This window comes from Aedes aegypti, chromosome 1 (assembly GCF_002204515.2).
Source record: "Aedes aegypti strain LVP_AGWG chromosome 1, AaegL5.0 Primary Assembly, whole genome shotgun sequence".
Classification (NCBI taxonomy): Eukaryota; Metazoa; Arthropoda; class Insecta; order Diptera; family Culicidae; genus Aedes; species Aedes aegypti.
The window spans coordinates 214,996,108-215,008,421 of NC_035107.1; the positions used below are offsets into that span (position 1 = coordinate 214,996,108).

General features: G+C 39.3%; 1 protein-coding gene across 3 annotated transcripts in view; it reads left to right on the forward strand.

Moving 5' to 3' along the window:
• Positions 1-12,314, forward strand: part of LOC5577062 — a 338,285-nt gene that overhangs the window by 311,301 nt on the left and 14,670 nt on the right. For all 3 annotated transcript variants that reach the window (XM_021857529.1, XM_021857530.1, XM_021857531.1), the window contains one exon: positions 3,782-4,210. In XM_021857529.1, the coding sequence (XP_021713221.1) occupies positions 3,782-4,210 (429 nt within the window). The remainder of the gene's footprint in view (positions 1-3,781; positions 4,211-12,314) is intronic.

Sequence of the window (12,314 nt, forward strand, 5' to 3'; positions counted from 1 at the left end):
GAAAAAAAAACGTTGTTGATGGAGCAGCTATGTTGCTAGTAGTGTGCGCACTCATTTTAAAGGGTATTCAAATCTTATTTTATAATAAAAACCACAGAAAGTTGAAAAAGTAGCTAAATTGTTATTTTTTCAAAAAAATCGTTATAGTAGGTTTGACTGTATTGTCCAAACCATTTTATATTCGCTCAAAAACTAAATATAAAGAAGTTAAATCATAACATAATAATAAATTCAATATTACCCAAAAATTTCAAGCCTTTTACACTAATACACGGTAATAGGAACCATACATATTGAAAAGGGTCCATTCACCGTGCATTTGTGTTTCAACTGAAACACAATAAAAAAAATATAATTTGCTTAAAATCACATGGTTCGTAAGATGAAATACATCTTACTTGAAGTATCTACAGCAAAAACTTGTTGAAATTATGAAAAATTTGATACTATAACGTTAAAATGAAAAATGTGAATTTTTGGCGTTTCTACTAAGAGTGCTAAAAAATCCTATTATTAAACACAATTCACATTATTTTGACAACAGAAACTAGTTTTTTCAAAATGCTTTGTGACGGAAACAACTTCATTTCATCAGTGTTATCTCATTTTGCTGACAAAAGAATAGTTTGTGAAAATTTTATGAATATTTTGTAGGGATTTGTATATGTGCACGGTGAATGGAGGCCGCACGGTGACTGGTGACTTAACGGAAATCAAATTTAATGCTGGGTTAGCTATTCTAACACAAACAGAACAAAATAGATATTTGTTATTATAGTTATTATAAACTCAAAAATAGTGTGATTTTGAAATCGAAAAGTCAAGATTTTTGAGTCAAGAAAATAGGGACTCTGTGCTAACTATATTATTATTCCCTCCCCATTGCTTCCCCGCCCTCTCGGATAACTTTCTGGAATAATTCAAGATAATATTCCGTAGACATTTACAACTGAAAATTTAAAAAAAAACCCTGAGAAAAGTTTTGAAGGAAGCAACATTGGAATGTTTATTGTCCGAAATATTCTATTGAATGTCGACGAAAACCAGGACCAATGTCTGATTTGAGTAATCTACGGTTATAGAAGGAATTCAAAACCAGATTTATGAAGAAAAAAAAACATCATCAAAACTACTCCTGAAGATAAGCCAGAGACGGCTAGAGATAACAACCAAAAAAATTCAAAGAGTTGGTCCGAAACTCGTCCAGGACTTCGAAGGCGAGTACTAATTTTGCTGGAAATCATTTCAGACACTACTTTAGAATTTCCAACAAATAAACAATACATGTTTCCATTGATTCTAAATTTGCAATATTAGTCATTTTCAGGGTCGTAGATCAGATAAAACGTGAGGTTACGAGTCTCCACTGAGTGATATGATTATTTTCAATAATTCATTTGTTGAAATGTTCAGTTAAAATATAGGTATTTGAAGTACGCATGGAATCATATTCTTATTCTTTATGCACGATATTCATCTAATTTGTTTTGTCTCGAGTTCGTCAATAACCAAATGTGTTCTCGAGGTATTGTTCATTTGGCTCTTTATTTTTACAGAAATTCCGCCACAAATTTGCATGAGTTTCTTTTTTTCGTTTATTGAATTCTGTCAGGATTTTTTAAAAAATGTTCTGAAATTTATTCTCGACTTTCGCCATAATTGGGCTATAACCAAACATTTTTCCTCGATTTATTCCACAGCATTTTTAAGAAATGTAATTCATTTTGCATCTCTACTTCAAAATCTTAAATGATTTTTTTCCAGTAAGTTTCTCATGTACAGAAATTTTGCTTAAATTCTATCACGAGTTTGTTCACCAGTGTTCATGCATTTAATTTTTCTTCGACTGATGAAATGATTCGATTCGATGTAATCTCAAATACGCCATCTTTATGACAATCGAGTCTTATATCGGACAGATAACTGTTGAGATAGAAAACTGCAGTTCTCCACATTTTAAATTCGCCTAATATTGGTTAGAGTGGTAAGATTAGATAAGGTTAGATTAGTAAGATTAATTAGTATACACATAGAATGTATTTTCATTTCTTGTCATTTTTATGACTAATACTTATAGTTTTCAAGTCACTTTTTGGTCACTATTTGGTCACTTTTTTGATCACTTTGGTCACTGAAGTCACTATTATTTTGCTGTCTGACTGCTACCATCCCTGCTCCAGGCATTCCTCAAAGAAATTCTCGAATGAATTCCTTCAAGAAATTTTCCTGTATCCAGGACATCCTGAAGTTTGTTTTGGAATTACTTCAAAAATTCCTCCAAGAAGACTTGATGCTAAAGAAGGTATGGCTCCAATTATTATTCAACGGAACAATGTATTCAAGAACCCGCCACCTTTGTCTGATCTGATTGCATTCAGCCAAACGAAAACAAGCCGATCGATGGTGTCATCTGCCTTTTGCGTGTTTCGTAATCCGCGACATCCCGCTCTCCTCCATTCACACCCCCGCAACAACCAACTCGGTGATAAAGCACGCTTAAAGTGCCGCCAGAATATGCAAATCGCGCCCACAAATCGTCCAGAAAATTGCGACATCCGATAGTCGCCAGAATGCTCTAGCCGCGAATCCCACCGAACAGGTTCCCCTTAAAGAGCGATGAAATCTTCCTATGGATATAGCTTCTACATGTAGATTACTGCGGTTCTCGGGAAGAGATGATTTCCAGTTTGCCACTGAGCTGAGCTGTCGCCATCAAGGCCATCCACTATGGCAATTTTGGTCGAAGATGGTTGTGGATTTTAGCTGACAGTGCGACACCGCACCGAGACGCAACTATGAATTGCAAATGAGACGAGGCATTGCTAGCGGAGGAATTTGTTTTAAATCCCAGTCGTAATGGTATGACACGGTGGTAATCAGTATGTCAACTTACTTATCGTTATTAAGATTAGGTATGTAGCTACTAAGTAGTTGAATTCCAGTCCAAGTAATCATTATGAAATAGAGAACCCAATTTGGCATTCGTCGAAAAGGGCTTTCTCAAGAATATTATTTAGTTCACTTTAACAAAAATGATCTAAATAATATTGAAGCTTTAGAAAAAGCAAGACATATGTTCGATGTCCGTGTAACATGAGAACATTCCCAGAAACCTGTATGAAATTTCCAAAACCCCCCTCAGTGCCGTTGGTGCCAAAACTGTGATCATGGTATCAAACATTACCGCATGGAAGCTAAACGCATGATTTGTGGAAGTTCTTCTCACGCTAATGACGTCTGTCCTGTAAAGGATGATACTAAGAAGTTTGTATGCATAAATTGCGGGAGCAACCATAGGTCTAACTTTTGGGATTGCCCTTCGCGCAAACGAATCGTTGAAGCTCGTACCAGCACCATCCAGGGAGGGGCACCACCCTCTCTCCTCGTCGACGAAAAAACAATATATTGTTTGTTACAACCGTGATTATTTTGTTTGAATTTTTAAAAGTCTACAGCCTTCTTATTCATTTGTTCTAATAAACATTCAGAATCATTCTTGGAGTTCAACTGGCCACACCGCCACACCTATGTTAGCATAAGTACATTTGATTGCAGTGTCTAAACTGAGACATGCTTTTGAGCAATCTTAATTACGCCGCCTACTTCGACACCCTTATTCGCCATTCACCTGCCGTTCCGTTGCGATAATCGCCGGTCTCAATTAAGCAATCGAAATCGAAACATGCGATCGGACACACCTTCCCTTTACCTACCGATTTCTTCCAAGTATAAATCTTGTTTTTCACACGGTATTTCCCTTCTCTTCTCTCGCCCCGAACAGAAATCGTAGAATTAACAGCATGTCAGCATCTGCGCCGTGCGGAATCACGCCGCGCCAAGTCACTGGGCGACAGTTTGCTGCACTCGGTGCGAATACCGCGCTGCACCGCTCTCGGGGACTTCGAACCGGTCCAGTGTTCGAACGAGCTCAACGGCACCGAATGCTGGTGCGTCGACGAATATGGCGTTGAACTGGCCGGAAGCCGGCGAACCAACGGGGACGAAGTGAACTGCACGGTCCTGGAAACCAGCTGCCAGGCGTCCAGCTGTCGGATGTTCTGCCCGGCGGGATTCGCCCGGGACTTCAACAGTGGGTGTCCTGTGTGCAAGTGTCGCGATCCCTGCGAAGGAGTCCAGTGCCCCCGTGGGCAGCAGTGCGAACCGCAGGAGGTCAACTGCAAGAACGAACCCTGCCCACCGGTGCCGACGTGTAAGTATTGGTCGAAGCTCATTTGCTTCGGCCAACTCAAGGTCGAAGCTAGTTATCGTAGTATTTTTTATTTATTTTGGTCTACATCAATTATACTTGTTTTAATTAATTTTGATTTGTGGTTTACGGCTAACCAGCCGAGTGGAAGTTTAACAACTACCGAAAAACTAAACATTACATATACTTTGCAATGGGATTAAATAAACAAAGTTATGTGAAGTTTGCGAAAAAGTTACACGTCTTCTCGGTGAAAATTGAACTCAGGGAGCCGTGGGTTTGATTCTCACCGAGAAGACGTGTAACTTTTTCGAAAACTTCACATCAATTTGTCCATTTAATCCAATTGCAAAGTATATGTAATATTTAGTTTTTCGGTAGGTGTTACATCAATTATGTTGATAAAACCTCACCAATATTGTTTCGCCAATTCACTCGGATCGTTACCGTTTTTCTCCATCCTCGACTGCGATTCATTCTCTCCACCTGGCTCGATATACCCCTCGCCTATTTGTTCCGACCGGATTTGAATTGAATACCGTTTGCAGGGTTGTTTTCCGTTATTCTTAAAACTTCTTTCAAAGTAGTTTAAAAGTGGAAAAGGGCCCTTTTATAGTCGAAATAATGCAATAATGTTTATACAGCAACCAAGCAATTAATAAAGTAATATTAGTGCATTGATACATTTGTAGTGTAGAGTTAATGCTCTATTGCCTGACAGCTCTTGAAATTGTCGAATAAAAGCAATGTCGCATCAGTATTGTTGATATACAGTAAAATACGTGTTATGTTATAATGCTTGTGGTTACTTGGTGGTTGGTTTTCGCTGTCGCTGTACCGGGTACCCCCGTTGTTGGTTTGACCACATTTAATCTGAACACTTTTTAATATGTACCCCGTTGATTTGCACATCGTTCAGAGTTAAAATGGTTCAAACGTCATTTAGCTCATGGAACGTAGTGAAGTGAGATGGAACGCTGTGGAACGGAACGCAGAATCAAAACAAAACAGTGAAAGAGGTAACCAGAAACACGTTTCTAGGGTGACTAGATGTTCAAATTGAAAATGAACCCCGATGGTTTGCATGAGGTACCGTTCAAATTAGCGGGGGTGCACGGTACTGGCGTAGCCATCGCTGTCCTGACCTTCTATGGCTGTGTTCTCTGCGCCTTTCAGGTGTTCATCCTAGTGCTACGATACAATAACTCTTGGCATTCCACCTCTTCCAGGCGGCGCTTTTTGTCCCGGAATAGGGTTTGCTCACTTCAATCTGTATCATTTCACGTCTAGCCACGTACCGTTCTGCAGCATAACACTCCTTCAAAACCTCCTGGCACTCCTCGTCGAACCAATCGCCTCTTGAGCTTCGTTCCACGCATCCGATAATACTTTCTGATGAAATGTGGAAGCTTAGGTGGAGGACAACTGTTCTAGTTAACGGTTTATTCAAGAATGACAAAAGTTTTTCATTTGATTTGACATGGTGTAGACATACAGTGGCCCAATTTCATATTCGTACAGGATACTGTTTCCACATCAAGTTAGTAAAAAACTATTAAATGAAGTATTGAGCTACAAATGCTTTATCCACATTGAAGGTAACAGGTGTTATCTATTGTTTGGGAATCACAAAATGTTTCCATTTACATTTATCTTTGGATTATTAGGAAAGTATTGAATTGATGTCTAAAATTCACCCAATTCCATATTCGTACACCTACCAAAATTCATACGCACAACGTTCAAAACTAAATTTAGAAGCTCTATTTGATTACTGAAATGCTTTTTTATGATGTTCAGATGTAGTGAAATACATTTGGACAATTTATTAGTGGACATATATGAAATTTAGGTAAAGTTATGATAAATGCCAGTTTTCCAATGATTTTTGCTATTAAATCCTATAATTCGAACAATAACATTTATTTTTGTCATTGGATCCAATCTATAGATTATACTCGTAAGCTCTGATAGAAATTTAGTTGAAATATATATAGTTTACAGAAATCATAAACAGTTTTTATCCCTTTTAGGTTCAGAAAATTGTTGTGCCATAAGTTCAAAACTCTTCTAAAATGATGTTTTTAATCAATGTAAACCAAATTTTCGTTCTAAACAACAGGTAAATGTTAATTTTGAATTTGTCTGTAAAAATAATTTGAACTACGAACTTCGTTTTATAATAAAGTACCCTAAAACGCTGTACATACCACCACATAATTGATGTCATCGTAATATTCAATTATCTTTGAAATAATATTCATAATAGCACCCTATTTTGCAATTTATTGATTTCATAAGAAAAATACAAAATAACTTGAATGAGCAGAGAGCATTGATATACTATTTAATAGAATATATCCTGTTGTTTTCATCATTTTAAAAAACGTTTGTGTTTCGGTTATGGCAATAATATTTATTCTTTAAATCTCTATTATCATGTTTGGTAGTAAAATGTAAATTAAAAATGATAATTATGCAATGTTTTGATAGGAATATTAACTATGGATTATGTATATACATTAAGGAGCCAAACATAAAGAAATTGACTAAAATTTTTGGTTTTGGATTTGTTATAAATGTTATACTACCTAAGATTCAAAAGTATAAGTTGTCGATATCCACTCCTAGCAACTCTAAAACTGATTACAATTTTTTGAAACTTGTGCAATATTTGCAGTTATCATTCTTAAAGAAGTGATGTTGAAAACAATGCAATTTATTGTTCGACTTACCGAATATTTTAGCAAAAAACATGGGAAAACTGGTATTTTTCTTAAATTTACTTAAGTTTCAAATATGTCCGCTTATAAATTTTCCAAATGTATTCTACTGCATCTGAACAACACAACGAAGAGCTTAAGTAATCATCTAGTCCATAAAAAAATAGTTTTGAATGCTGTATATTTATTTTTTGTTAGGTGTACGAATATGGAATTGGGTCAATTATAGACACAATCTCAATACTTTTCCATTATTCCAAAGATTTAAGCAAATGAATACAGTTTGTCATTCCCAAACAATAAATGACACCTATAACCATCATTATTGATAAAGCATATCGAAGTCCATGCACCATTTAATAGATTTATACCAACTTGATATGAAAACAGTGTCCCGTACGAAAATGAGATTGAGTCACTGTAGGTTGCTGTGATGTACTTCTAGGACCGCAGTGTTGCTTCGATACACAAACACTCCTTCTCAGCACGGGGTCTGTAGTCTGCACATCGTCCGAAGCTTAGCCATACGAACTCCTCCAATGGATTTGATCAGCAGGTTTGCAGCCATTTCTTCAGGTGGGCAATATACCTACGAATTGAACCTCTCCATCCTCCTTCACGTCTCGTGCGAATTGGAGCCGTGCGGTAATGTGCTTGGTTCTGCTGCTGAATTTTTCGGATTCCAGCATCTTGAGTGCACTCTGGTTTTTCTCAAAAATGGTAGGGCTGCTCTGCTGCTTGTTAAAATCATTGAGAAGACGCTTCAACCAATTCAGCTCCTGTGAGAGCCTCCTGAGCGCCACAAACTCAGCCTCCGTGGTTGACAATAACATGTAAATTTTATCAATATATCGCTTCTGGTACAGGAAGAAATCGCCGTTCTCGTCACGCTTCACTTCAACCTCAAGGTACCAGTAAACGTCTCCCATTGACGAAATGTTGAAACGTTTCTAAAGTCCTTTGGCTGTTCTCTCAATGATACGCTCGTTGCAGCTGGCGATGATCAGGTCGTCGACGTACACAAGAATGTAGCTCCACTGGTTACCTTCTTTCTTCCGGTAGAGATAGGGGTTAGAATTACACCTCTGGAATTTAATTCGTAGCAGTTCAGTGTGCAGCATGTGGTTCCAGGCTCGCGCAGCATGCTTCAGTCCGTACAGGATTTTCATGAGTCGATACATCTTGTTCTCATGCCCACGCACTGTGAATCCAGACGGTTGGCGGAGGTAAATCTTCTTCTCAAGTTTGCCATTTAGGAAGTCTTGACATCATATTGACGCACCATCATACCATGCTTCGCCAACATATTCTGAAACGTCGTTTGTCGAACCACAAGCGCGAAGACTTGATCGTAATCGGTCCCGTACTGTACCCCAGTCTCGCATTGAATCGCATAACTTCAGCTTCGGCACTTCGCTTGATTTTCAAGACCCATTTCGGTCCGACTGGCTTCCGTCCAGGTGGTAGGTTCACCAAGTTCCACGTCTCGTTATCTGCAATTGACTGCATGGCGAAACGTCACTTATCGCTTTCAGGACATGCCATGGCCTCGGTGAATGTTTTTTTAGTTAACATCTAAACCAGGGTTTCTCAACCGGTGGTCCGCGGACCCCTAGGGGGCCGCGACAACCTTTTAGGGGGTCCGCAAAGCCATTGAGAAATAAGTGTCGTTTTTCTTGATTGATGAATAAATGTAAAAAAAATCATACTAAGTTTGTTTCAAGAAAGCATTTAATGTATCAAATATTATTGCAATATAACTGATTCTTTCATAGCTACGCAAATATCGATAAACTAATTTTGATGTCAGTTATATTATATTCCTTAAACGTTGCTCAATGTTTCAGCAGTGTGAGCTTGAAAGTGAAACTGGGATCGTTTCTAGAGGAAATTTTAGAAATATTTGCAGCTTAATCCTTGTCAGTTATGATATTGCAAGTTTACTAATGTGATCTTCGAAAAGTTTCCCTGTTCCCTGGCAGTTATCAGAAGGATTAAAAAAAAAATTCACAATAGTGATCATTGGTTGATTTCTGCGAAATTACTTGATGGATATGTGCCAAGGTTTTCAGAAAGTTCATGGAGAAATTTTTCCCACGGCTGATAAGTTACTCCTGAGAAGCCAATCATAGACTTCCTTAAAATATCAAAAGATACCATGTTGAATTGAATGATTGAGTCCTTGAGTAAATATTGTGAAACTTTTCATACAATCTTGTGAATCTCGAGACAATCTTCAATGCACTCCTGTGATTATATCATTACTTATTCCTGGCACTTTTAATTAATTTTGGAAGGAGATTTTTGGAGATTTCAACAGGGCTTATATTTTTAAATGAGTCATAATTTTTATTCCTTTAATGCGCCCGCATTCACACAACACGCATTTGTTAACGTTCATGGAAGGTAAAGAGACACGATAATGAAATAGAACACGCAATATCCTCTGTTTGGTGCTGATTATTGTGTGTCACCACGTGTAACATTCGCTGACACTCTCTCATTCTTGTTGTTACCAATTTTAAGCAAAACATAAATATCTCGAATGGCTCGATATCGTTGTCGTCTTGTATGCTCTCTCGTCATGTACCATGAGAGAGAATGATTACCAACATTCATGTATCACGAACTGTTATGATTCATGAACTGTTACACTCTCTGAATATGGATCGATCAGCTTATTCTGATCAAAATCCAGACTCTGGTTGGTTCACAAAGATGGAGTTATTAACGCTCAAAATGTTCCCCAATTTGTTATACGTCCCAATCTCCGTAATAAAAAATCACAGATCTTTACATTATCTAAGGTGAATTTCAAACGTTTTTTTTTTGTACTCCTGCCAAGTGACAAGTACTTATGTCTGACAAATCAAGCGTGTGCTAGAATAAGGGCGTAAGTCGCATTACCGATTTCTCTTCATTGATTCTTTCTTCTGTGAACAAAAGTGACAAAATGCAAGTCTGTCAGCATTTTTTCATCACAGGACGCAAGATTGCATCGCTGCCAAGTGGTTTTACGTGAAAAATACTGACAAACTTGCAGCTTGTCACCTTTATTTACAGAAGAGAGGATCGATGAAGAGAAATCGATCATGCGCCCTTATTGTAGCACATGCTTGAAATTATTTTGAGATCTTTCAGAGGTTTGCATGAACATTGATTTCATAAGCATCCATTTTTGGGGGTCCGCAGGTTGTTCGTAGAACTTTAAAGGGGGCCGCAGCTTCAAAAAGGTTGAGAACCACTGATCTAAACAGATAACACTGAATCAACAATTTCTCGCAACAACACTCGGTTCGTGGCAGCATCTCTCCATCCTCGGTTCGGTTCCACGCTCGCCAAATCGATACGCACTTGATCCGCCCACCTAGCTCGCTGTGCTCCACGCCTTCTTGTACCAACCAGATCCGAAGCGAACACCATCTTTTCAGGGTTGCTGTCCGGCGGGGGTGACCCATTTCGCATAAGGACGATTTGCATACGGACGTTTGGCATAATGGACGTTTCGCATAATGCAGTTTCATACAAGAACAGGTAGCATTTTAAAGAAGAGATAAAAATCCCAGTATGCCAAATGTCCATTATGCGAATCGTCCTTCTGCGAAACGTCTTTATGCGAAATGTCCCACCCCCCTGGCCGGCATTCTTGCAACATTCCCTGCCCAGCGTATCATTCCAGCTTTGGCCACCTTCTAGATACTGGGTTCGCCGTAGAGTTGGGCGAGCTCGTGGTTCATTCTTCGCCGCCACAAGCCGTTCTCCTGCACGCCACCGAAGACCGTCCTTAGCACTCGGCGTTCGAAAACCCCAAGACTTGAGCTCAGTTTCATCTGGAACCAATAGTAGGCACGACTTCCACTGATGATGCGCCTCTGTATTTACCGATTAACATTGTTGTCAGCCGTCAGCAAGGATCCGAGGTAGACGAACTCGTCCACCACCACGAAGTTATCCCCGTCTATCGTGACACTGCTTCCTAGGCGGGCCCTGTCGTGCTCAGTTCCGCCTACCAGCATTGCTCAGCTTAACATCACGTTTGGCTTGCTAGAACACAATTCTCCGCTTTACTCGGACTTTCTCGTGTCCCGCTCTCTGATATCGTCTCCTGACTTTGAGCTTGTCTTGTGTAGAGTGCAGAGTACCTCGTTCCACCAGCATACGGGACGCCGGTTGTTTGATAACTTCCGTTTTCTTGGCATTGTTATATCACACTCCCTGACCATCACCTTTGTCAGCTCCACCGCATCGAGATCCGGGATATCGCTGTCTACACGAAGTGTTTCGACGAAAAGGTTCTTGTCGAAGGCCTTCGTCTTCTACAGCATGTAAGATCGACGATCGATGCTCGTTCGATTTTCCTAAATGTGCTAACGGTACCTTCATTGCACAGTAGGAGATCTAGCTTGTTCAGGACCTCCAGCGAGCTGTACCCTCTGGCATTGGTTACTCTGCTACCCCACTCCACGGCCCATGCATTGAAGTCACCTCCAATTAGTATTGGCTTCCAACTGACAAGCTCATCGGTTCATTCCTCTAACATCCGCCTGAATTCGTCGAGCGTTCACCTTGGAGGAGCGTAGCAGCTGCCTACGTAGACACCTGGGAGGGAGGCACCGATACTACACACGAAATATGACACATTTTTTTTAAACTGCAAGAAAACTCCAGCTTGCCAACGACAATAGGCCTATTCACATGACGTCTCAAATCAGCTGATCGGGAAGCACTCTGACAGTTCTTCTATGAAAATGACAGGCCCGTATTAGCACCGGTCCTCCACCGATGTAAACAAATGCATAGACGGATCTGTCACATGAAAAGGCCTATCAAGGCAGACTTGATGAAAATCGCTAGTTTTCTTTTGTTGTGTACCTTCGAACTTTTCGGACAAACATGAAAAAAGGGCCAAAGTTTTGTATGCATTTTATTTTCGTTTTTATTAGAAAAAGTAAAATTATGCGTATTTGAATACTTTATATTCAATTAGAATAAAAGGTGCTATCGTGACATTACTTTTGAATAGGCATGAATAGCTTATCAATCGATATTTTGTCACAATTGATGAAATGCAAAAATATGTTTTGATGAATTACGCGCTTTTTCCATGTTTGTCCGTTGTTTAAGATCCGGGCTCACAGTGACAGTTCGTGACAGCAGAATCTCGGCTCACTATGACGTACAGAAATTTCGTATCGGTTTCTCCCTCCCAGGTAGACACCTGGGAGGGAGAAACCGATACAAAATTTCTGTACGTCATAGTGAGCCGGGATTCCGCTGTCACGAACTGTCACTGTGAGCCCAGATCATTAGCATTGGACTAACATGAAAAAAGCGCGTAACTGATTAAAACATATTTTCGCATTTCATCATAAGTGACAAAAATC